General features: G+C 36.7%; 1 protein-coding gene across 1 annotated transcript in view; it reads right to left on the bottom strand.

Moving 5' to 3' along the window:
• Positions 1 to 25537, bottom strand: part of SIM1 (SIM bHLH transcription factor 1) — a 93534-nt gene extending 67997 nt beyond the window's left edge. Inside the window, exon 1 of the mRNA XM_063441311.1 lies at positions 25363 to 25537. Coding sequence (XP_063297381.1) covers positions 25363 to 25537 — 175 coding nt within the window. The remainder of the gene's footprint in view (positions 1 to 25362) is intronic.
• Between the last annotated feature and the right edge of the window lie 201 nt (positions 25538 to 25738).

Below are 25738 nucleotides of genomic sequence, written 5' to 3'. Positions count from 1 at the left end.
GTCAGGATAGGATTATGAGCCTACCAATAACAGAATGTAACAGACAGAAACTTTAAAACAGTTAAAACATGTGTGTAAGACATCTGGAGAAACAGGCACAAAGGACCCACAACAGTGTAATAAATGTATTAGATTAACATTTGTAAAAATGACAAAGTACTTAGAAGCATTTTTTAGTTTAAGTGATATTCCTCCTATTATCATACCACCATCCGGTTAATCAGGATTCAAGCTCAACTGAAGATTGCTGTTCTCAGATCAATACTACAATGCACAAAACATCCCTTGCATGCAATAAGTCAGCATTTATATATAAAGAAACTGACTAAGTCAATAAAATTTATAGAAAACAATAATGGTGGTCAAATTCAAACTTGCAACCAATCAAGTACAGTTCAATCATCAACATTAAATCTCATAACAAACTGTTAAATCTGTGTCATATCTTGTCTGTTTTTGTGATTGCTAGGGCACCGAACTAGACACAAAAGCAAGGGAGAAATTACTTTATTGATTATAGATCATTGCATAAAAAATACACTTTTGTAAATATCACATAAACACATCAATACATTTAGATGGACAACACAATTAGATTTTTGTTACCCAACGCATTTTATAGATTTTTATTTATTTTGTTATTTTATTTTTTTTGACAGTGCAATTGTTTGAAAGGAAGACAGAGAGTGTGAGTGTTTAAGGGGGAGAGTGAAAGGAGAGGAGTATAGGTGGCCGGAGAGGAGGTGAGGAGATGCACTGGAGAAAAGTAGAGGAAAGAGGGACAAGAAAGAAAAGGGAGTGAAGGAGAGAGTAGATGGCAGGAAGACCACATGATGGGGAAAGGTAAAGAGGATGAAGGGATCAGTAGATGAGAAGGAACAGAAGAGTATGGACACTTTAGAAGTGTGTAGGCTAAAAAGGGCTGGAGAGGATCCTATCGAGGTGTTGGCACATGAGGTCATAACATAGAAAAGGGATGGAGGCAGGCACATCCATACAGACAGAAATGACAGTCAGAGAGTTAGGGAAGCATTATCCAGTCCACATATGAGGGGTGGAAGGGGCACATGTTGACCAATATTGAAAACATATTCATGGTACAGACCATTGCTGCATCATATGACACCCTTTTCACCAATGACAATAGAGGGGTTTTTGTTGTTGTTGTTGTTGTTAATAACCTATAATCTATATAATCTATATAAGTTTAGCGTTACACTGGACAAAGTTATGAATCTGAAAAAGTATTGATTATTAAGTCATTTACAGTACAAACACCTGCATTTATCTATCAGGAATAGATTGGATCAACACCGATCAAAAAACACAGTCGCAGAAATAGAAAGGCATATTACCAGACCAGGTTAAACACTTACAGCAGATATAGTAAGTAGCATAACTAGTATACTGACTCCAAGGCCAGAAATACTAAATTTGGAAAAATTCAAAAGCAGGAAAAAATAAACAAAATCAGGGTTGGAACTAATCAGGTAAGGACTAGTCAGGTCAGGGATTCCAGAAAGAACTAAGCCTAGTCAAAACTAGAAAATCAATTAAATAACTACAGTAGGGCAACAAGAACCACGAAAGGGAAACAATCCAAAAATGGTTTTGACTTAAATGGGATCAAGCCCTGATGTCAAAATCCTGCATCACTTTGACACTACGGCAAAGGATAGAGAGAAACAATAAAACCCAGCACCTGAATCTGAAGTATTGGCAAAGACCAAAAACAACAAAAATGTGTAAAATAAATTATGCAAATGATGCAAAATTGATACAAAGGCATAATGTATGGTACTTGGAACAAGTGGCACAGCTGACACAGAAGCATTATTTTTGGTGGATATTCTTAAACTTTCCCAACAAGCCTTGGCCGGGGCAGCCTTTCTTGTACAAGAATATGACCACTCCATCTCCCAACAATGGAGTGGAGTACAACACCAAGCAGTACTGGCAACCATAGCAGGCTGCAATGCAGCTTCTTGGGATCATATATACAAACTTCGGTATCATATATGCAGGAGGTATTAAAAAAAAAAAAAAAAGGAGATCCTTGATTTTATACGTCATTGGCACACATATACACCAATTTCATACTCTCTACCACAGCACCTCCAGAACCACTAGCGATTCCATCACCTGTATCACCACCAGGAAATTCTGCAGGTCCACCTTTAATGTTTGCTGCTAGAAATGTGCCTATTGCATTAAAATCCACAAACATCAGATTCCCTGGTCTGCATATCCAGTGTCCTCAAGACCTTTTTGGAGTCAAATATGGCCCAAAACCAGCGATACGGTTACAAGTACTTGGCAGCTGAGCTTACAGTGGTAACTGCTATAGTGCAGGGATTTCCATCCGAGTCCTCATGCTATGAAAATAGTCCAGGTTTGGCAGTATCTCATTGAAACAGTAATAAACAAGAACATTCCTAAATCCTGCACTACTGGTGTACCTTGAGGACTAGATTGGGGATCACTGTCCTCAAAGTGAGGAGAGATCATTAAGCACTTAAGGACTGATCCAATTGTACACGTTGTGATCAAAACAAAACGTAAACAAAAACTGAAATTTGCGCTGTATGTCTGTTCATCCATAATTCACCTCTTTCATATTAAGTGCACCCACACTTATTATATATAATTTTGATTAGGAGAAACAGGACTTTCATTTCACATGAACTATTCATATATGAAAGATAAGTTATTCTGAATAAAAAAATTTGAAAAATTAAGATTTTTTTACATTTGTTTTGTTCTGCGTGGCATTTTAACTGTGAATGTCATAATGCGGTTAGCTTTTACTGCAATAAAATGCACATATTTGTATTCAGCAAAGTCTGACGAATACAACAGTACCCCCCATGTACAGGTTTTATGGTGTTCTGGAAAGTAACAGGGTCAAATATTGCATGTTTCATTTTTCAGTTTATACACATTGAAGTTTGCAAGACTGGTTATGTTGCCTTTGAGACTGTATCGTAGCCCAGGAATGAGAATTACCACCATGATGGCATACCATTTGCAAAAGTAGATACCCCATATTGAATACCCTGGGTTATGTCCAGTCTTTTTAGTAGCCACTTAGTCACAAACAGTGGCCAAAGTTAGTATTTATATTTGTTTGTGTGTTAAAAATGCAAAAAATAATTAGGATTGCTAACTTTGGCCAATGTTTGTGACTAAGTGGCTACAAAAAAAATATTGAACATACCCCATTTCCAATACCTTGGGTTGTCTTCTTTTGCAAATGGTATGCCATCATGGGGGTAATTCTCATTCCTGGGCTACCATACTCTCTCAAAGGCAACATAACCAGTCTGGCAAAATTCAATGTGCCGTTTGTGTGTGAAAAATTCAAAAAACTTCACTTTCACTGACAATATCATCATCATTGTGATATGCTTTACTGTTTTGAAACACTAATAAACAGTACCCCCCATGTACAGGTTTTAGGGTGTCATGGAAAGTTACAGGGTTAAATATATAAATTATCTGGACTTTCGGCCTGGGTTGTCAGGCAGGTTCCTCAAATTGCAATCGATAAAATTACTTAATTATGTAAAAATATTACATAAATATGCATGTAGAATTTAAATATATATACATATTTATATATTTGCAGTTTACGTGTATATTTATGAAATTATTTCTGTACTTATGTATATGGATATATATATATATATATATATATTTCATATTATTTTTATATATTTATATATACATAGATATATAATCTCATTCTAAGTGTGTTTTGATATAAATATATATATATTAATAACAAAATACAATTAGAATAAAATTACATATATATATGTATATATATATAATCTTTTTTTACATTTTTAATTTACTTATTATAAAAATATATATAGTTATATATATTATATATATACACATGTGTAATTTAATTCTAAGTGTATTTTTATATTAATAAAAAATACACTTAGTATGACATTATATATATAAGATTATATATATACACATATTATATATAGATATAATATATGTTTATATCTCATATATATATATTTTTTTTTTTAATTTACTAATAAATATTTTTTTTATTTTACAGAAGCAGGGAGACTGCCTGACAACCCAGGCAGTCACCCTGCAGACAGCACTATGGATGTCTTTCAGAGCGATCACATGGTCCGCGGGGGCTTAATTTGCCAAGGGGGGACTGTCTGGGCTGTCAAGCAGTCCCCCAGACTGGGAGCAACAGCGATCGCCGGCGGGGGAACGGCGGCAATCGGGTAAGTAATAAGGACAGCGGGGACGTTCTATGCTGCCCCCGAGCATTTAAAGCAACCCTAAAAAGGACGGCATAGAACGCCCACCATCCTTAAGGTGTTAAAGATCAAATTGGTTAATTTTGCCCTTAAAGGGACACTATAGTCACCAAAACCACTTTAGTTTAGGAGATAGTTTTTGGGTGTAGCTAATGAACCAGCAGTCTCACTGCTTAATTCTCTGCTATTTAGGTAGATCACTTTGTTGATACAGCCCTAGGCACACCTCTCTGCATGTGACTTACACAGCCTTAATAAACACTTCCTGTATAGAGTCATCTAATGATTACAATTCCTGATAAAAGTTTTAAACCAAGTTATATCTCATTTAAAATGAAACCATTTTGCTTCCATGCAGGCTGTGGCACTCACAGCTGGGGAAGTATGGATATGGCTGCATTAACTGAAATAAAAGTAAATTAAGTCCTAGTTGGTAGAGAATAGAGCAGTGAGACTTCAGAGGCATGAGCTATACACCAAAACTGCTTCATTAAGCTAAAGTTGTTTTGGTGACTATAGTGTCTATTTAAGCATTTGAAAACACTTTACTGTTCAATACACTATACTACATGTGCTCGGTATCACTAGAATTTTTTGCATGCAATAATGACATAGACCTGCTCTTTCCAGATTCATCTCCATGCAAAATTAATCAGATTTATCACATTGGGAGAAGAAAAAGAAAAAAACATGTGCAGTCAACTAATTGTGATATTACACCCACTGGATTCTGTGCAGAAAAATTTCCGTGATAAAGCATCAGACAAAAATGTATTCCACAAAAAAAGGGCCTTTGTATTGGTAATGGAATTAGGAAAGGAAGGCAAGGAAATAACAGATATTGTAATGTTTTGCACAAGAAGGCCCTGAATCAAGCACATGCTAATGATACCCTGCAGTCTAGATATTCTCAAAGTATTTGCTTGCGGAACATTGGTTTTGTAATGTTTTCAATTTCGCAAAGCAATCTGTTTTTTTTCTTTGTTTTATATCATTTGGAGCCAGGGGAGAAAATGTACCCACTGAAGACTAGCAAATAACTATGAATTTTGGAGAATAAATCACTGTTTAATCTGGAAAACAATAGTTTATGCTATATGAGATTTAATAAAAATAATAATAATATGCAGAGGGGATATGAAATTACCCTGGAAGAATGTTATCTAATATGAAAAGCTTCAGAGCTGACAAGATGTAACCATGTAAACCTTATAGATGACCCAGCTGAAACATTTGCAGGGAATGGTGTGGAAAAAGGCATAACAGAAAGAAAGATGAACGTCCAGCCAAGAAAAAAACATGCAGAGTTTTTGACAATAGACTCAAAAAACTACAAAAAACAAATTTCTATACAAAGTCAGCTGAAAGACAAACCTGAACAAGTTGTAGCTAACCAAACCAGTCACTTGGAATATGGACAGCTGGGAAGATTTCCAGTAATATTGTTGCAGTTACAACCTGCTGCAGAAGTACATGATACAACAAAATGCAGTGCACAGAAGTGTACCCCATGTAGTAGATTTAGAGTTAAAGTTAGGATTATAGGAAGTTTGGTGTCAGGGTTGTGGGGTTTAAAGTGACACTATAGTCACCAGAACAACTACAGCTTATTGTATTTGTTCTGGTGAGTAAATATATTTCCTTCAGGCTCTTTGCAATAAACACCGTCTTTTCATAGAAAATGCAGTGTTTACATTACAGCCTAGTGATAACTCCACTGGCCATTCATCAGATGGCTACTAGAGGTGCTTACTGGGGCAGTGCTGCACACTGTGCAACACTGAAATTCAGTGTCTCCACCCTCTGCATGGAGACACTGAACTTTCCTCATAGAGATGGATTGATTCAATGCATCTCTATGAGGAGATGCTGATTGGCCAGGGCTGTGTTTGGCTGGCTCTGCCCATTATCTGCCTCCTTGGCAGTCTCAGCCAATCCAATGCTTTCCTATGTTAAAGCATTGTGATTGGCTCAGAGAAACACTTCTGATGATGTCAACCAAGCAGGCAGATCGGGGCAGAGGCAGCAGCTGCAGACTTGAATACAAGTATGATTTTACTATAATTAAGGAGGATGGGAGGGGGGGGTGTGAGGCTAGATTGTGGTTTTAAAACTATAGGGTCAGGAATACATTTTGTGTTCCTGACCTTATCATGTTCTTTTAAATTAAGGTAAGTAAAGGTTAGCAAATGGCTGAAAATCATTCAGTCCATAGCTTATTCAAGGCAGGAATCCCTAAACCTTTGTCCCTTTTAACCCTGAACCTATAACTGTAAACCCCCAAACCCTATCAAACCCTAATGTGAAAGACCCACTAATCTTACCACCCTGCCCATTAACCTAGCAGTAGATGCAATATTGTAATAAAGGTACCATTGTAACATTTTTTTTTATTCTTTATTTTTGCGTGCACAAGACTTATACATGGTGCAACATATGCAACGTTTGGGTAAATAATGCATTTGATGAGTTTTAGCACAATTTTTTTGTTTAGTATAACATGCGTAAGATCCTAGGTAGAGGTTGGGGTCGTATAGGGGTTTAGTCGTGCAATTCGTCTGCGGGTGCGGTACCTAGGTCATGGGTCAGTGTCGGAGGCGTGACCCTATAGGTGTTAGAAAGTAGTTGCGTGGAGGTGCGTAGTGGTGCTAGGGCCCGTGTGGGTGCACTGGGTGTCGTTTTGTCGGTCAGGTAGTCTGGTGAGTGGTACAGGTGCTCATTTCTACTTTCTGAAGTGGCCTGTCGTCTAGTTCCACTGGAGACCACTCGTGAGAGGTGGTGGCCCTAACCTAGGGGCTGTCGGGGGGGGGTAGGTTTTGGCTTAGGCTATGGCTTGTGGTCTGGTAATGAGGCATCGCGCCAGCGTCCTCACCGGCTATCTCCTCTAACTTGCGGTAAACGGGTAGTAACGTAAACTTCAGCATTGTATTGCGGGGAAGGTGGGGAGAATACAGGTTGTGTTAGGCAAGGCATATGGGTATTGCCGTTGAGCGGGCATGGGTAAGAGACCTCTCTCCCCCTGTCCGTCAGGTGGCTTGCGTGTCCATTCTCTGCCCTCTTGGCACAAACGTTTCCGAGACATCTGGATTCCAGACGTGGGGAGTGCCCGGGTTGGGCAAGTTTTGTAGGCCCAATTTTGCAAGCAGTGTAGGGGCCTCAGTCCCTGAGGTGAGTTTATGGGTGGTCCCCTGGTGGGTGATGAGCAAGAAGCGAGGGCTTCCCCATCTATATGGTATCCCCGCTGTGCGTAGGTGGCCGGTTAGTTCTGTCAGCGACTTTCTCCACTGGAGGGTGGCCTTGGATAAGTCCTGATAAAAAGTCAGTTGGGCTTCCTCAAAGTCAAGCGGGGTCTTACCCCTGATTGCGCTCATGATGTGCCCCTTGTCTTGGGGTAGGATGCAACGGACGATGACGTCTCCGGCAAGCGTTGCTGCTGCTCTGGGAGGCGTGGGTAGGCGGTAAATCCCTGCAAAGGCAAGTTTCTTTGTTACTGCAGTAGGGAGTAATGATTGTGTGAGTCGCCTCACGTAATGCGGTAGATCCTCTTTGCTCACTGATGCCGGGATGCCTCTAATTTTGATGTGGTTGCGCCGGTTTTTATCCTCCTGCGCCGCCACTTGTATTGCTAAGTGTTGCTGGTCGTGTTGTAGTTGGTGGAGCGAGTCTTGTAGCGTAGAGATTTCTCCCTGTATTGTTTTGACTTGGTTTTCAGTGGTTGTCACTTTTTCTGTGATCTGTTGCATGCTAATTTTGAGCGCAGGTAGGTCTGCTGCCAGCAGGCGTTGTATATCCTGCAGCATAGTTTGCATCTGCTGCAGGTCCTGCTTGGTGGCTGGGTCTGTTGTTCCCTGTGGGGGTATGGGTTTAGTGGTTGTGATCTGTATGGGCTGTGGGGTTCTCTGAGTGTCCCCCTGAGTGGTTTGTGCAGGTGAGGTGTCTGCCTGTGGGGGGTCTGAGCCCTGGTCGGGCGCCATTTTGGCTGGGGTTTGTTTCTGTAGCAGTGCCTCTATATCAGGCTGTGCTGTGGCAGTACCTTGGTGTGGTCTTTGTGATCTGCGCCCCATCTCCTCATGGGATTGGTCGGGGTCCTGTGGATGATCGTTGCTTGGGTCTCCCAGGCTCTCTCCGCCCCACAAGTACTCCAGGCCGCGGTAGTTTGGCGTGTAGTAGGCCCGGATTTTCGTTTTGGGCTTTGCCTGCCTCGGATTGTACTTAAATGGCATCGGGCGATGCAGAATGATCTCCCCCGGGCAATGCAAGTATTTATTTGCGTGGATGGCATGTAGTTTGGGTGATGTTTGACGGATTCAGTTTGAGTCGCCCAGAGCTGCTAGAAATGGCGTCCGTCTCGCTCCGCCGGTAAGCCCCACCCCGTAAATTTATTTTTAAAACACTGTTGAATCTATCTTGTATGGTGCGATATAGGACTTTGCAACTATAATTTTGCATAAAAAGCCTATGACATTTCAAACTATTAAAAGAGGTTGCAGGTGTGTTGCTAAGACTTTGTCTAGTTATCAGTGATGCTTTCTGAGAAACACAAAGTATGATACACTAGACTAAGATCAAGAAATTAAGTGCCTGCCCTGTCCTATTAAGTGGCTAGGCTCAATACAGGCAATCACAGAAATTCCCCAGGCTATGTAAATCCACATGATATACTAGAAAAATTTTGACATAAATATTTTGACTTGGTATGACGTTTCCTAACTTCACCATTTTTCACGTTGTTGGAAATGTATTCTTTAAAGGACAGAAGACCCCAAAACAGCCATTGAAAAAAATGTCACTTAGCACAAAGCAATGCACTTTCCTTCCAAAAGAGTAGAACATTTTAGACTTGGAGATCCATTAAGTTCCAAACTGCACTTTGTCTGAATTTGGTACGGTGATCATTTCAATTCCTAAACTCCAAGTTTAAATGTAACCAAATCATGCACCAAAAATGATTACTCCAAAAAACATCACAGCCCCTAAACAGTTATCAGAATTATTGGGCAATGGGTTACAAGAGACAAACAATGGTACTGTGATTGGACAGAAATTTAAAAAGCAATACATATGCAAAGACAGCTAAATAGTTTTATCACAATATCATATGGAAAACTGTGTGAAGTCGATAGCTATTGTATTATTACATATCATTATGTTTATTCTCGTTAAGTTATTAGGACACGGTATTTACTTTTGTTTGTGAGAAAACATTCAGCAATATGTAATATAAATAATCTAAATGGAGGTTTCACTGAATAAACTGTCCCTGGAACATTTGACTCATGTAATCCAGAATTAGTGAAAAGTCTCTGAATCTAAAGGGTTATTAGTACATTCCCTGAGTTATTTGCAAACACATCTACAAGGGGTATAAGAAGATGGCCCTGTTAGATTTTGCCCTACACCTGAGCTTAAGGATCCCTCCTACTTCATTTTGCCTACACTCCCTGCATGTTGAAGGCTAGAATCTACAAGACATATGCATTTGTCTTATACTTGGATTGACATGTCTAATGTTTGTCAAAAAGAGAACTCATTTTCCATTACCAGAGCTAGGTTTATCTCTTGTAATATAATCCAGCTCTTTGTTTGGGAAAGAGTGGACTCTTCTTCTGGTCCCCTTTTCTTTCCGTGGGTGTCTTGAGAACTCGAAAGTTCAAGTTTAATACATTCATATCACTGATAACCTATCCGAGTATAATTTTAGATCATTACATTAATGCTCTAACCTGTAGTTATATGGCACTAGTATAGTGAAGTCTAGTTGTGCAGTAAGGCAGGGCCCTTTCTCATGTTTAAAGTGGTTCAGGGCACACAAACAGTTACAAGTATTTGTCATGAAGTTTTCACTTTAGCTGAGGCAGAAAGGATGTAATGAGATAACGTATTTTTCGGAGGCTGTGTGACTTTCTATGGATATTTTTTCAAGTGAGTCCGTTTTTGCTTTTAGTAAAGTGAACTTGCACAGTCAATAGCAAACCAGAAATATTAAAATTGAATGATACTGACTGTGTTAATGCACTTTGCGTGCAAAAACATTGAGTCTACCATGAGCATTTACTAAGTGGATACAAATAGGCAGATTGCTGGGTGATTCTGTAATGTTAAACACAATGCTAAATGTTTGTTCTTCACTCAAGTGTTTTTGGTTTTATTGCTGCTTCCACTTTGCCTAAAATATTGTCTTTAAAAAAAATAAAATAATCAACTTAAAAAAAAGAATTTTAAATACTAGTTTCTTAACAGTTACATGTACAGAATAGTCTGTTGTTCTCAAAGCTGTAAACAATGTGTTGTAGATATTGTTTAGAAACACATAAGCTGAATGTACAAGTGTAAAGATAATATAGCCGAAGTCTCAAATAGCTGAATGTGTATAAGGCAAAGTATTCCTGAGCTGCTAATTAATCCGTTCATGACAGTGGGATTAGCAACATTACAACACTATATGCGAATTTATGCGTGCTCAAACTGTGTCGGTGCAATTCAGTGGGCCTACATGTGAGGAATCCTGGAATAAAGATGTGGGGGCTCCTGAAACTGGCAAAGCTACAGATGGTATGTACACCATCTATTTCTACATATTTCTCCTTCACAAGTGCTGGTGTTTCAACTTATTAAGGTATTGACCTTTTCCCTTGTGAGTCAAAAAGAACAACAAAAGTTTATTAACCACGTCAAATCCTTTAGGACTTGTATGTTCTTTTCCTGCATCTCCTCAATTCCTGTTCGTTTTAACTCTCTAACCAGCCAGGACCTTATCTGCTTTTGAAATCCGAAAAAGTAAAGGAGGTGATCAAGATCATTGGAAGTCTCTACTAAACTGAATAGATACTTTATATTACTTATCCTGACACCTTTGGGCCTTTCACCCAGTCTCCACTCCTTCAAAAAAATATTTAAAAACACACTTCTTCAGGAAAGCATATAATCTAAACTGTTAGCAGGTTTTCATCCCCTCTCCCCTATGACTCCTCTCCTGCAACTGTCAAAAATATTACTTTGCAATCAACCTATTTCATTACCCCTACTTATACCCTTTGTGTCACTATACCCTACTCCCTCTAGCATGTAAGCTCATTGAGCAGGGCCCTCAACCCCTCTGTTCCTGTGCATCGATTTGTCTGGTTACAATTACGTGTCTGTTAGTCCACCCATTGTACAGCGCTACGGAATTTGCTGGCACTATATAAATAATAAAATAGAAGTAATAGGGGTACCAAAGCCTGAGATATTGATCTTTACTGCTGTACTCTTTAAATTATGGAATTATATGTATATTTGTATCTTGAAGAGCTACCCTAACCAAAAAAACTGTGTTTTAAGATAACACTGTTTTTGCTTAGACTAACAATTCCTAGTCTTGTGCCCCTCTCCCCCACGCTAATAAACATACCTCTATTAAAGCACTAAGGCAAAGTCATCCCTGCAGCCCAATCCTATACGGTTGACATTACTTCCCTTTGCCATAGGTGGAGGGAGAGCAGGGAGGGTAGGCTGAGGGGAGAAAACGGTTGCCAGCATGATGTGAGTGGTCATGCTGCTTGGAGAAACCACTTAACATATATTTCTCTATATTCAGTGTTCACATATTCCAATAATTTATAGACAAGGTTTTTGTTTAATAATGATAATATTGGCTGTGGTATTTTTAATAAGTAGCTATTATGGGGTCTTTGTCAAAGATGTGCTAAAGATATATTACAAAATATGACCAGATGTTTTGCCTACCATAGTTTGTGTACAATAAAATCCATCACGTCTGTCCTAGATGGTGCCCTAAAATCTCCTAATATAGGGTTCCTTAAAACCTAGAACCATAACAATTTAAGATTTTGTGTACTAAAGGTCATGTACAACACCACGCAAATCACTATGCGAGCAACAAGGTAGGAGAAACTTTTTTTTTTTTTAAAAATCAACAAATAACAATGTTTTTTTATATTAAACCTATTTCTTTAACCATTTTATAAAAACTAAGTTAGAAAGGAAAAAAATACAGCAATTTTATGGTTTACGAAAACGCACTTACAAAATTTTCAGACATACAAGTTTCCCCAAATACCATACATAAAATACTGTGTGAAACTTGAGATGTTGTTTTCAGTAAGCTTTTTACTTGAGAATTCTGGGAGTATATTCACTAAATTGAAAACCGTGATGACAACAGATTGTAACATTTAAACCAAAATACAGCAGATCTTTTTTAAATTAAGCTGAATTTTGCCAAATCTATCTTGCACTAATGGCCCTTCAAATACTGTAAAACACTGTAAACCCTTCTCCAAAATATATAAATAAATAAAAATAATAATAATAGAATAATTGTATAAAAATAATTAAAAGTTATACTTCAGGCACCAGCATAACTTAAAGGAACACTGTATTCACTTTAACAATGTCTTCTTATTGAAGTTGTTATAGTGCCTGCAGACCTATTCACCTGTCCTTCCCCCATCACCCATCCCCTTCAAATCCTCTGGGTACGAGAGCCGGGAATCTTACTTCCCAGCTCTGATACCGTAACATATTGTGGCGTCATGCACATGTACAGATGGAATACAATAATTCTGTATGGAGGAATCGTAGGCGCACTGGATTCGCCTGTCATCCTAGAGGCACGAGAGAAAAAGTTAATAATTTATTTAATTTTAATTTATTTCATTTTTTTAAAATGTATTTTACACATGTGGGGGACCTAATTGATAAAGGTCCTCAGGACTGTAGCGTTAGGAATACAAATATGTATTCCTAACAGTACAGTGTTCCTTTAAGTGAATTTCTAAAAAAAAATTTAAAAACGACAGCTTTTTACAGCATAAATCCACCCCTCACCTCCCCTTTTGATATGACATTTTAATGATCAGACGTATTGCAATGTACTACACTGCTTAGCCCATGTAACAAACAGTATGTGCTTAGCTGACACAACTCTACAACACTATCAGTCACTGCTACTCTTATCTATGTAGTATTTAAAAGCCTCCTTCACAGTGTTAGGTAAAAAGGGAGCATAGCATCTTCTGCTCCTGTTTGTAAGTCCACCAAATGTACAGCACTGTGGAATTTGTTGGTGCTATATAAATAATATGTAACAAGCACACATATTTTCCAATGTAGTTTTTGCCAATTGGCTTCCTGTAAGATATAGGGCTCAATTTAAGATTAAATTAGATTTGTGCTTCCTTACAAATCTCTACGTAATGCTGCTCCAACCTACCTATCCTCCCTAATAAACAAGTAAGTCCCGTCTAGGCTCCTGCGATCTGCCGAAGACCTACATCTATTCTCTGTCCGTACTCCCACCTCTAATGCTCGCCTTCAAGACTTCTCCAGGGGTGCTTCTCCGTTAGACTTTCACCCAGTCTTTACTCCTTTAAAAAATCATCAAACAGTTAAGAGCTTTCCCTCCTCTCCTGCAACTGTCAAATACAACCTACTAAGCACAAAAGAATACTTTTATACAGTGGTGTATTTTGGATATGTGCTGCCCTAGGCATGAAAAACTCAGGCACCCCCCAATCTAAATTTGCCCCGCCCCTACCTGTTTAAAGGGATACTATAGTGCCCTCTGTCTCCACCCTCCCTGGTAAATAAAGGGTTAAGTCCCCTTTATTTACTAATGAGCAGACCACTCTGACGAGCGGGCGCTAATGCGCATGTACGGCAAATGCGGCACGCACATCAGACATCCCCATAGGTAAGCATTGGATCGTTGCTTTCCTATGGGGAGTGATCTGATGCTTGGTGTCCTTATGCAGAGCGTGAGGACATCCATCATCACATACAGGACCAAAGATCCGTTTCAAACTAGAAAGCCCTCTACCTCTAGTGGCTGTCTGTTAGACACTGTGCTCAGACGTTTCTCTGGAACTGCAAGGTTTTACATTTCACAACTAAGTACAATAGGGACACTGCACCCAGGCCACTGCAATGAGCTGAAGTGGTCTGGATGCCTACAGTGTCCCCTTTAAGAGAAACATGCAGTTTGACTGACAGACACACACTGACACACACACTCACTGACAGGCACACACTCTCAGATACACATACAGTGGCATACATTCACTGACAGACACACGCATTAACTTACAAACACACACTCGCTAACAGATACACACTCACAGACATATACTAACAGACACACATTGACACACACACACATTCACTTACAAACACATACTCACTAACAGATACACACTCACTCACATACATACACACAGACACAGACATTAACTTACAAACACACACTCACTCACAGATATACACTCACTCACTCACTCACAAACACTCACAGATATACACTCACAGACACACACATTCACTGGCAGACACTCTGGTACTGACACACTCAAACTCATTGTCTCACACTCACTTACAAAGTATATATATATTGTTTTTTATTTTATTTTAATCCACCCAGCCTCCCTACCTTTGGGAGAGCTGGAGTGAATTCTTCCCTGGGGTCCAGTGGGGCTTGCTGGTCTGTCTGCTCCAGGGCTGCGTGCTGGCAGGCTGACACACAGTGGAGGTAGCGAGGGTGCTGTATTCCTCCTGCTCAGCTCCCTCGCGCGCCGCTTAGTGATGCCATGAGCCGGAGTTACTTCGAGGGAGCTGAGCAGGAAGAGCTCAGGGGAGAGTACTCCCTCGCACCCCTCCCTCCCCTCCACCCGCATATTGAGCATCTAAAAGCCTTAGGGGGGCCCAAAAGATGGCAGGCCAGCCATCTCTTGTGCCCCCCCTTGAAAGAGGCTAACCGCCTGGGCACATGGTGAGCGGCAAAAAATGTGCTGCCCAAGGCATATGCCTTGTTAGCCTCGTAGGAAATACAGCGCTGCTTTTATAGCAACCTTCTTTTCTACCTCTACCTTTACTCTTTGTGTCACTATTACCCCACTCTATCTAGCATGTAAATCAAACAATTGTACAGCGCTACGGAATTTGCCAGCGCTTTATAAATAACATAAGATAATAATAAATAGTGCCCTGCCTGTATGCAATTGGCACGTGCACAATTTGAACAGCATACTTTGTAGCCTCAGGGCCCTATTTGCAGAATCCCCTTACATTTTATTATTTATAAAGCACCACCAAATTCTGTAGCGCTGTACAATTGGTGAACAGACACATAATTGTAAAATCCCCTTACATAAGACACTTGTTATAAATATTGGTCAAATGTGAATTCATGTCTTTAAACTGTTTGTTAGAATTTAGAACTTTTGTTATAAAATACAGAAAACTTCTGGTCTGGGAAAATAAAGATATCAAATAAACCAATCAGAGTGGAGACTGTCCTTCAGCAGTATTCCTCTCAGTAAACACAGAGAGAATAAAGTTGACAAAGGAACCATTACTAGGTTTCGCTCCATCAAGCACCTACAGACTGTCACTTTATACAAAGGGTGTTTTTTTAACCGATTCAGGGCTGAAGAGATTTCAAAAAATGTGCTTAGGGGGAACAGCGTCCTTCATTCAGTAAGAGTTTATACAGGATGAATCTACCAACCCCCAATAATGCCTTATCCTGCAGAGATTAGTATGCCTATTCTTCATTGCAACATTCCAAGCAGGATATGCTAAGTCACAGCGTGGAATAAGCACAGCCTATGCATATGTAGAAACAGACAGTTTTATGACCAGGAACAATTGATAGGTTCTATTGACTATGTTAAAACATGTAGGGAAACTAGACTGGCTTAGAATTGATTATACCACCTAAAATAAAGGGCTTATATTAATATACCTACCACATTCTACAAACAAATAGTACACTATGCTGTGTTAACATGGATACCAATTGCCATTTGATTCTTGTGTAAAAATAAATGTGTAAATCATTAAACTGTGAATGGTAATGAAATGCAAAAGGAAGGCAAAAAAACTGATTTGGAAAATAAATAAATGGTTAAGCTCAGAAACAATCAATCAGTCATAACTTGACTAATTTAGCCCGAATTGGGTATTCGGATTTTAATTCGATATTATTTTAAGATTTCAAAAAAAACAAATGTCAATAGGTAATCATCAATGAATTCAACAAATACTACTCTAGGGATGACCGGACAAAAACAACAAGGAGATTCTATTTTCGTACCCCACTATTTTAATTTTAAAATCTCACGATAGTTCAAGTCCTGTTTAGTGAATAAACCCCTAGACACGTTTTTATTTTATTTTATTTTTATTTTTTTAAAGGGGGGACTAAGCTGATATGAACATTGACATCTTATGGATATCGAAGTCCTGGACCTGCTCTATGTCATAACAAGAGTTGAACAGTTGCTAAGCAACAGCACAGATTGAGTGAAACACCAAAAGGGCAAGTAGAAAATAAAATGTATCACTGTAGCTAGCTAGGGCACAGTAAAAAAAAAAAAAAAAATCTCACCTTTCAGAAAGCAGGTATGGTAATTTAAAGCAAATTATCAAAGCAAAAACTAGGAGGCGTATATATGTATTTATTTATTTACAAATAGCATGCGCTTTTCATCTCGGGAGGTCACAAACTATTAATAGGAAAAAAGCATATGGACCTCAACAATAATTTGTTCACTTGGCAAAAATACACGTTAGGCAACGTAACACATACATTTTATTAAAGGAGCCAGATGCAAAACGTAAACAGAGATTTTTTTAAAAAAAAAAAAACACTTCCAGTTTTATAAAAAATGGAAACGTTGTCACTCATGTTGTAATGTGAATGAATCCGACTTTAATGTAACGATTGGGAAAAGTCTAACAGTCTAACAGTGAAATGAGTGCCCTCTTTTGTGTTTGCCAACACTAATGTAAATACGACCAATGAGATAATTCAACATTCTATTCTACTAAAAGCTGGGTGGCTGAGAGTGTTGGGTGTTCCAGTGTTTGGGATATGCGTCAAACCTGTCATTTAGCTATAACGTGGGAAGTAGCTAAATACTTTGCCTTTATTCGGGTCACCAATATAGCCTAAGGTTCTCTCTTTTAAAATAATCAAAATCATTTAAATTGAGGCTCTGAGACTTTTTTTTTTTAATCTGGATGTAATATTCGATATTTAGCAATGGTTTACCTATTTCTAATTAACTTCGCAAAAATATCTTAATTATAAATAACTAAATTAAAAAAAAAAACTTGAGAATATTTCTTCAATAAACTATTTTATTCCTTTGATCACTTGCAACAAATACAGCGAAAAGTACGATATTTTAAGATCTGAATGCAAGCTTGTAAATGTTTGTCAAAAACATCCGAGGGGGATAAACAATCTCCAATTCGGCCGAGTTCAAATATTTCGGAGATCGGTTAATTTGTTGGTAGAAAATCTTACCTTGGTATAAGAACTCGCAGTTTAGTGAATTAACTCATATGATATGCCCCCTCCCTGAATACATATAAGACAAGTTCATTCCCCATAGGTTCTCTGTCAATTACAGTTTTTCAGAGTGTTCAATCGATTTTAATACTAATGTCACAATGTAGTCCAACAAAAATCTTTGAAAGTGGTTAGGTCTGCTAGTAATGCAACAAGTAACGAATAATGAACGAGTAATGAATTCAATAAAAATGTGTCTAATTGAGCTAATTGTAATTACAGTACTTTATTGTTGTCATTAAGGTTTGCAAGGGGAATCAATCTGTCTTAATATTGGGGTATGGGATAACATAAATTATATATCAAAGTAAAAAATATGGCATGGTGTAGCATTAAATAGAAATGCAGTATATGTCTTATATATCATTAATACAGAAAGAGGAATTTGAAGAGTCCATTTGAGCCTCCATAATTTTGTTTTTTGCAAAGCTGTGTATATTTCCCTGTAATAGACACATATATTGGAGTTCACTGTATGGAAATGATAGTGATAGTATTCTGTATTCAGAATATATGATCCCCTTAAAAATGAATACATTAAAAGCTGTTTTTAAAATGTGTACTTTCATATATAAAAGATAAATGTGATGATCTTTGATTTTATATCCCTGTGTTCTATAAAGTAAATATATAGTATAATATTAATATAATATATAGTATATAGTATATTAAATATTAATTCTAAAAACAAATACACATAGGGCTTTATTGACCAAGCGGTGATCCTTTTAATAGAAAAGTGGTTCTGCCAAGGCAAAATAGTTCAAAAGAAAACACATTTTCTTTGCTAGAATCTTTCAAAATAAAATGATCAAATTAATTTGTAAATTAAGCGGAATTTGCTGGGGTTTTTTTTCAATAAATAAAATACATAGAGGTGTATACCCATGTATAAAATATGAGACATTTATCTGTCCTTAAACCTTTAAATCTCTAAGACCCCAAATTATTTCAATAACTTAAAATAAACCCATGTGTTTATTGCAGCAGCAACATCCAAGTATTTGCTTTGCATTGTAAAAAGTAATGGAAACTAAGCAAAAATATTTTTACGCATAAATTAAAAAAATAAACACAATAATTTGAATTTAAAGAAGATTATTTACTATGCTTGGTGTCTGAAATCACTTTACTATCATATATGTAGCGAAGTATGTGATTAAAAGTAGTCTCCCATGTCAGGAGGAGGCAACCTTTTGCACTCCAGATCATTTGGACTACATATCCCGTGATGCTTTGCCAGCACTATGGCTGTATGATCACTATAGGAGATGTAGTCTACAATATCTGCAGTGCCCATGGTTGCATAGCCCTGCCCTATATAATACAGGGTTTAACGTCATTAATAACAGCTCCATCTCCCAAGGTGTTTTACTGAACCCCAATAATGTATTTACATTGTATCTCAACAAGTCAGATCCATTCAAAACCGTTTTTTTATGAACTGGAGTGATGGCTCACAAATCCCATTTTGAGAGTAAAATCTTTGTTAAATGAATCGCCGCAATAAACCTATATTAGCTGATAATTACTTGAGCGAGATTCTATAGAAACATATTGTGGGTTATGTTAAAAGTGTCCAATCGAATGCGCTGATTATCAGTTGTGTAAATGGGAGAATATTTTTTAAATAAATCATCTTGGCTTAACTGTTTAAAGGGAAAGCAGCCAGTAATGTGTTTCACAAAACAGTCAGATTTGCAAGGTGTAATTTGAGCAAGGGTTGCTCTTTATTTCTGTATACTGTGTACACTGTCACCTTAAATAGATACCACTCAAGTGGTTAAATGCTACAATAATGACTAAGTTGCAGAGTCTCATTGAGTGCCAGAGAAAACAACTGATCATAATGAACACTATGAGTGTTAACAGCAAAATATGGACGTCTTTTCAGATGTCAGTCTCTAGGTTTGTATAAGTAGGATGTACTAATAAAGCTGTGGAGAGATCAAACATGATAACATCGCCCAGAGATTTATACAAATTTTAAAAATTACGGCTGTACATTATCTACATATCTCAATCAGGTCCTTGGGTTGGACACATCTATTCTAAGTAAATATGTTTCCACAATTTCCCCAGAATTCCTCTTTCAATATGCAAATCGGAACAGAAAGGCTTTGGGTTTCAAACTTCGCCTAGCCTTCCTGCAAGTACCATAACCAACTGAGAATTGTCCTAAAACACAACTTTTTAAACCAAAGCATAAGCTGTGACCTTAAAAGAACTAAAATACAAACATGATTTTTTAACTTTTTGGTGTCATTAACATGGTGATTAAGTGTTTATGTCAATATAAAAGTACTAAAACAAACACATGTGGTAAGGCAAAGCACTGTGAAACTCTACACCTATTATCCAAAATGGAGAAAAGCACCTTGGACACAGTAAGTCCAAGAACACATGGTTCCAGAATTATACCAGAAACCCCAGTTCAGAATGCAAATGAGAACAGACAGCAATATTCAGCAATGTACTGACTAGTTCCAAGAGGTCCAACATTTTTGGGTTTGCTCCAAAGTTAGTTTCTGGTCCCATGATTTGGCCAATCATGATTTGGTTAATCTTAAGAAGATGTTTTTTAAACAGGATTCCATTGCTAAGGGTGTTTGCAAAATACATGAGGAAGTCTGAAACTGGATGTCTATCTGTGCTCATTTGCATGTTGAGCTGGGAATTCTGGGAGAATTACAGAAACATGATTTTTTTTTTTTTTTATATAACTGTGTCCAGTGCTGGCGTTTCCCAAGGTCCGACTTAAGGTATGTAGATGATGTACAACAGTAATTTTATATATTCTTTTAATATTTATTCATATAGCAATATACACACACATATATGCATGCATATATACACACAAAATTAATTTAGAAAAATAAAAAATATGATTATAGTTTTGAGAACTTGATTGTTTGAGAAAACCGTTTGTTTCGAATCATTATCTATTAAATGATTAAATGGCTTGGTTTAGCTTTCATAAATAGTGGCATTATTTCTTTAAAACTAAATTTTATAAACAGTAATACATCCTCTGTGTCTCTCAACATATATTAACCTTTGCTATCCTAACCCTTAAGGAGATATTTAACAAATACCTATTATAAACTAACAATCCAGATTCCAATATACAACACAAACACACAGTATATCTTACAGGATATAAAAATACAAAGAGCCATTTAATCCTCTGTCTAAACTCGAGTTCTCCCTATTTCTCAGTAACACTGGACAATAATAATTTCATATATTAGCATCTGCGAATATAAATCGCAGGTTTAATCTCATGGCCAAATAAATGTATGTACGAAATAATATTCGTAATGACAATAAGAAAAAAAAAACGATACACACACTGATGTATACATTCAACAATCCACAAATCTTGAACTGGTGTGACAAGGAATACATTATGACAAAGAACTGTCCGCTGTAGATTTAGGGGCAAATGTGGTTAAAGAAACCAAGCAAGAATGAGGGGGTTGGGGGAGAGGGCGAGAGATAGATAGATAGATAGATAGATAGATAGATAGATAGATAGATAGATAGATAGATAGATAGATAGATAGATAGATAGATAGATAGATAATTTGCAACGTGTCACTTTTACTTTTTATTGTGGCATTGTAGAATATTTGTAAAATAAAAGAGACAGACAAATTGATGGACACACAAACAGACAGGGTTTTCTAATTGAAACTGATGAACCTGTTGCAATCAACATACACATACAGCAGGGTAAGTAGGAACAATACACATTTAGAATGTCTGGAAGCAATCTAGTCACCTGTAAGATGGAATCTTTCTTAGAAGTAGTAGTCTCTGTGTGTCCTTTTTTTTTTTTTCTCAAAGCTTGGCTATGTAAATCACTTACTGTCTTTTACGGCTAAGATGCTGGTCTTGTGTACAGTTGTTAAGCTAATTGTGATGTCACGGCTACCCTACAACTCCTACCTGTAGAGCTCTCACATTAACAAGCCAAACAAGAGAGTCTAATTTACTAAAGGGCGGGGATCTACTCCACTGTCTCACATCGCCCCTTAATAGTATTATGCTTTATTATCCCTTCTGCTTGCTCTCTCGTTTTTCTGGCAATCTTAACCAGACACCATGGGGTTGCAAATATCTTAATTTATTTATCTCATGATATCTCACGTTATTTGCATTCGAAATAAAATTCTGTTTACGCTGTATGACCGCGGTATCTGAAATCAGATGCAAATACATTTAGAAAGTAAGTGTAAAGGAAATATTGTGGCATTTGGACAAACATATATTTTAATAGAACACCCAAGTAAAGTGAGATAGCAGACAAGGAAGACTGTATAATTGAATAGATATGAAATAAAATGTATATTTATCCTATGGGACAAGAAAAGGGCAAATGCGGGTTATATTTTATGATCAAGTTAAGTAAATACATAGAACATAAATCCAATTTACAATAACTTTCATCCGAGATAAATGTGTGTATATATATATATGTATTACACATGCATCTGGTCTATGCTTCATATCACATAAATCTCATATTTTAACTGATCTATTAGACGTTTTGGTTATGCCCATCAATTTGGAGAACTGCATCAAAAGGGGTATTAGCACAGAAAGTAAACCTGCTCTAATCTTAAAGGGACTGAAATAACTACTAGTCCTGTAACAAAAATAAACAGTGTAACCCAACACGACTCTTGTTCACCTTCCTACAATTTGCAGAACAAGCACAATAAAAGTGCAAGGACAATAAAAATGCACGTGGGAATAGTGTTTCAATCATTGACCTTTTTTTTTTTTTTTTGGAGGGGGGGGGGGGAAACCCAACATTTGTTAAAAATTCTACAATGTATCCAGAGAACAAGCATGTATACAGTGATACAAGATACAATTATTGTAATTAAGTTCATGCAATGCCAACATACAAAGAATCTTTAAAGAATATTAAACCATAGACGGTGGTGCAATATTATTTTCTCATAATAAATTCGGTATATTGCAATCATATGCAGGTTAATGATATAATGAGAATTATTTTTTTTTTTTAATATTTTATATTTCCACCAGAAAGATTAGACATTCATATTTTGCAAGTACAACAAAATAATAATTATTATATATATTTTTTTCTATATGGGAGTTGCTATATATATGGCATTGTGGAATAGTTGTGTGTATATATTATTATTTTTTTTTTTCTGTAAATGTTATGACAAAAGTAATTCCATCACACGATCACACGCGCTTTTTGTATAGCAGTTTAAATGGAAAAAATATATAAACAATACAATTATATATTAGTAATATTTTATCTAGTAAAATGTTCATATTCAGATACAATTAAACCGACACTGTCAATGACGATATTTATCAGCTCGCCACCTATAACACCTACGTTTGTGTTTTACTTATTATTTAAATAAATAAGTAAAGATAAATAAATAGTGAAAGCGGAAAATCCCAGGTGAAAAATAGAGCAGTTTTTTTTTCATTTCTTCTCTTTCTTTTCATTATAATATATTTTAAATGTCCTCCCTGATCCCTACATTAGAATAGGTTGATTTAATACAAAATAAATAAGGCATGTTTGTATATCTCTTTAAGGGATTTGCTTAGTATAGTTTATAAAAACAAAAAACCATACTGTGGGATTCACTATGCACAGAGTAGTTGCGATTTGAAAAGCGAATTTAAAACACATAGAGAAAGAGCACATATGCGTATTTTTTGTTTCCTATTTTGGCTATTTTGGACCCCAAAAATAGACGTCATTTCTGACGTCACCACAACGCGCATTTCATTGAAAATACATCAAAATATTATTTAAATGAGGAAACCCATAATCTGATTTTGCCTCAATTGTTTTAACAGACACGTTGTATTTCTGCTGTCAGCTGTCCCACCTTGCTGATTATTGAATAAATAATGACATGTATATGTACGAATGATAATTATATAAATGTATAATACAGTTTACCAATTGTGCAAATTTACAAATTACCATTAATAAAATAAAAAGTAGGTTTTTGTTTCCCAGCCATTGTCCTATGCTGAAGCACAGTGTTTCTGAATCTCTGTAAAGTTTATCAGATCAGACTGTACATGATTTTATTAGTATTTATTAGGTTTAAAATCACCGATGTGTGTTATGTGTTAAGGTTATGGACACAGAAATAGGTGGATTTTTTTTTAAGATAACTTTCCATCAACTGTTTTAAGAGTAGACTAGATACAAATGTAGAGAGAAAGTGAGACATTGAAACAGACACAGACATATATTTCTATAGTCTGACTATATAAATATCTTGATAGATATCAGATAGATATTTTTATAATCTGTCTAGATAGATAGATATATAGATAGATAGATACATCGATAGACAGACAGACAGATATTTCTATAGTCTGTCTATAAAAAGATAGATAGATAGTCTGCCTATAGATAGACAGTCTGTGGCCATTCCCAGGTGTTGCTGGCTTGAATTCTCTCTTCACCCTGTGAAGCTGTTTCACTCCTGGTCCCCTGATTACCCACAGCCCTACTGGTTGCACCATATGTTTCTACTGATCAAACAAGCAACTACACTGGCACCAATAATTGACAAGAACTGCTGGAAATCACGCAGAAAGGCAGCCTACTGAGACTGGGAGAGCTGGCAAATCACTGCTAATAATCCTGCTAGGAACAGTGCTGCTTTTGGACTTTACAATAGCTTTATCTGGTGTTTTTTATTTCATTTTTTTTTTTATCAACTACCAGTTTGCAGAACAAAAAAACAAAAAAACCTTAATCTCTCTCTCTTATTTTTTTTTCTAGATTTGCTATTTGAATCATCCAAATCCCATCAATGGTGCTTCTTTCCATTTCGGTTAATTTACTTTCTCCCATTAATGAACTACCTATTTATCTGTAGTTAATATCAGCACTATGGGGGTAGCACGATAGATAGACAAACAGACAGACAGATAGATATTTCTATAGTCTGTCTATAAAAAAGATAGATAGATAGATAGATAATTTCTATAGTCTGTCTATAAAAAAGATAGATAGATAGATAGATAGATAATTTCTATAGTCTGTCTATAAAAGATAGATAGATAGATAGATAGATAGATTTATGAAGCTAGTAACATGCAAAATAAAAACATACCATGTAGATTGTGGACACATTGATTATAAAAGTAATGAGCTAATTATGTAAGTAACTATGCAAATATATTTTATATGTAAATCACATGCATATACAATGTAATATAGATGATAGACAAAGACAGATAAATATACAGACAAACACAGATAGACAGAAGAGAATAAAAAATATAGAATGCTTACTTTAAGTGACAATTTTACATGATTTAATTGTGATTTTAAACAAAGACTACGAAAATGAAAGAGGCAGATAGACAGGTACATAGTTGTAGTGCCTTTCTCCACACTGGGCATCAACCTCTGGATATTGGGTGGCATTTGTGTCTTTGACATGCAGATTGTGCAGAAAGTAAGTCGTGTTTGCCTAAGTATAAACGTGGCTTGTGCTCAGGGCTGTAGACAAAGGCAATTTTAAGTCCCAATAGCTGCCAGTTATGTAGAAAAGAAATCCTCAGGCTTAGACCTTGTGGGATGGGACCCACTACATTGGAGAAATTGAAACACATTTGTACAAGGTTTATCAGATCAGCTTGGAAGTGAAAGGAATGTAAACACAGAGCGTCAGGACTTACCTTCAGGAAACACCACTCTCATTTTTAAATAGCTGGTTGTCAATCTGATTATAGATGCTTTGTCCAGCTGGGAGGTGATGGCAGAGGGCAGGGGTAGTAATTTAGCCAGTTCATAAAACTCACTGTTTTCTTTCTCCCTCCTAGTCCGAGCAGCATTTTTGGATTTTTCTTTCATGGTGGTTTTTTAACCCTTTATTTTTACAAACAGAAATCCCAAGATTCATCAAAAAAAATGACAGAGAGAAAAAAAAAAAAGCTAAAAAAAACAAAAAAAAAAACCTAGTATCTTCAGTTTAAGATCATTGTTTAAAAAAAAAATATAAAGAAAAAAAAATAAAGAACAAAGGGATAAAAAATAAATAAAGGGCTGCTGATT

This window comes from Pelobates fuscus, chromosome 2, assembly GCF_036172605.1.
Source record: "Pelobates fuscus isolate aPelFus1 chromosome 2, aPelFus1.pri, whole genome shotgun sequence".
In the NCBI taxonomy this organism is placed as follows: domain Eukaryota; kingdom Metazoa; phylum Chordata; class Amphibia; order Anura; family Pelobatidae; genus Pelobates; species Pelobates fuscus.
This window is presented reverse-complemented; position numbering and strand designations above follow the sequence as displayed.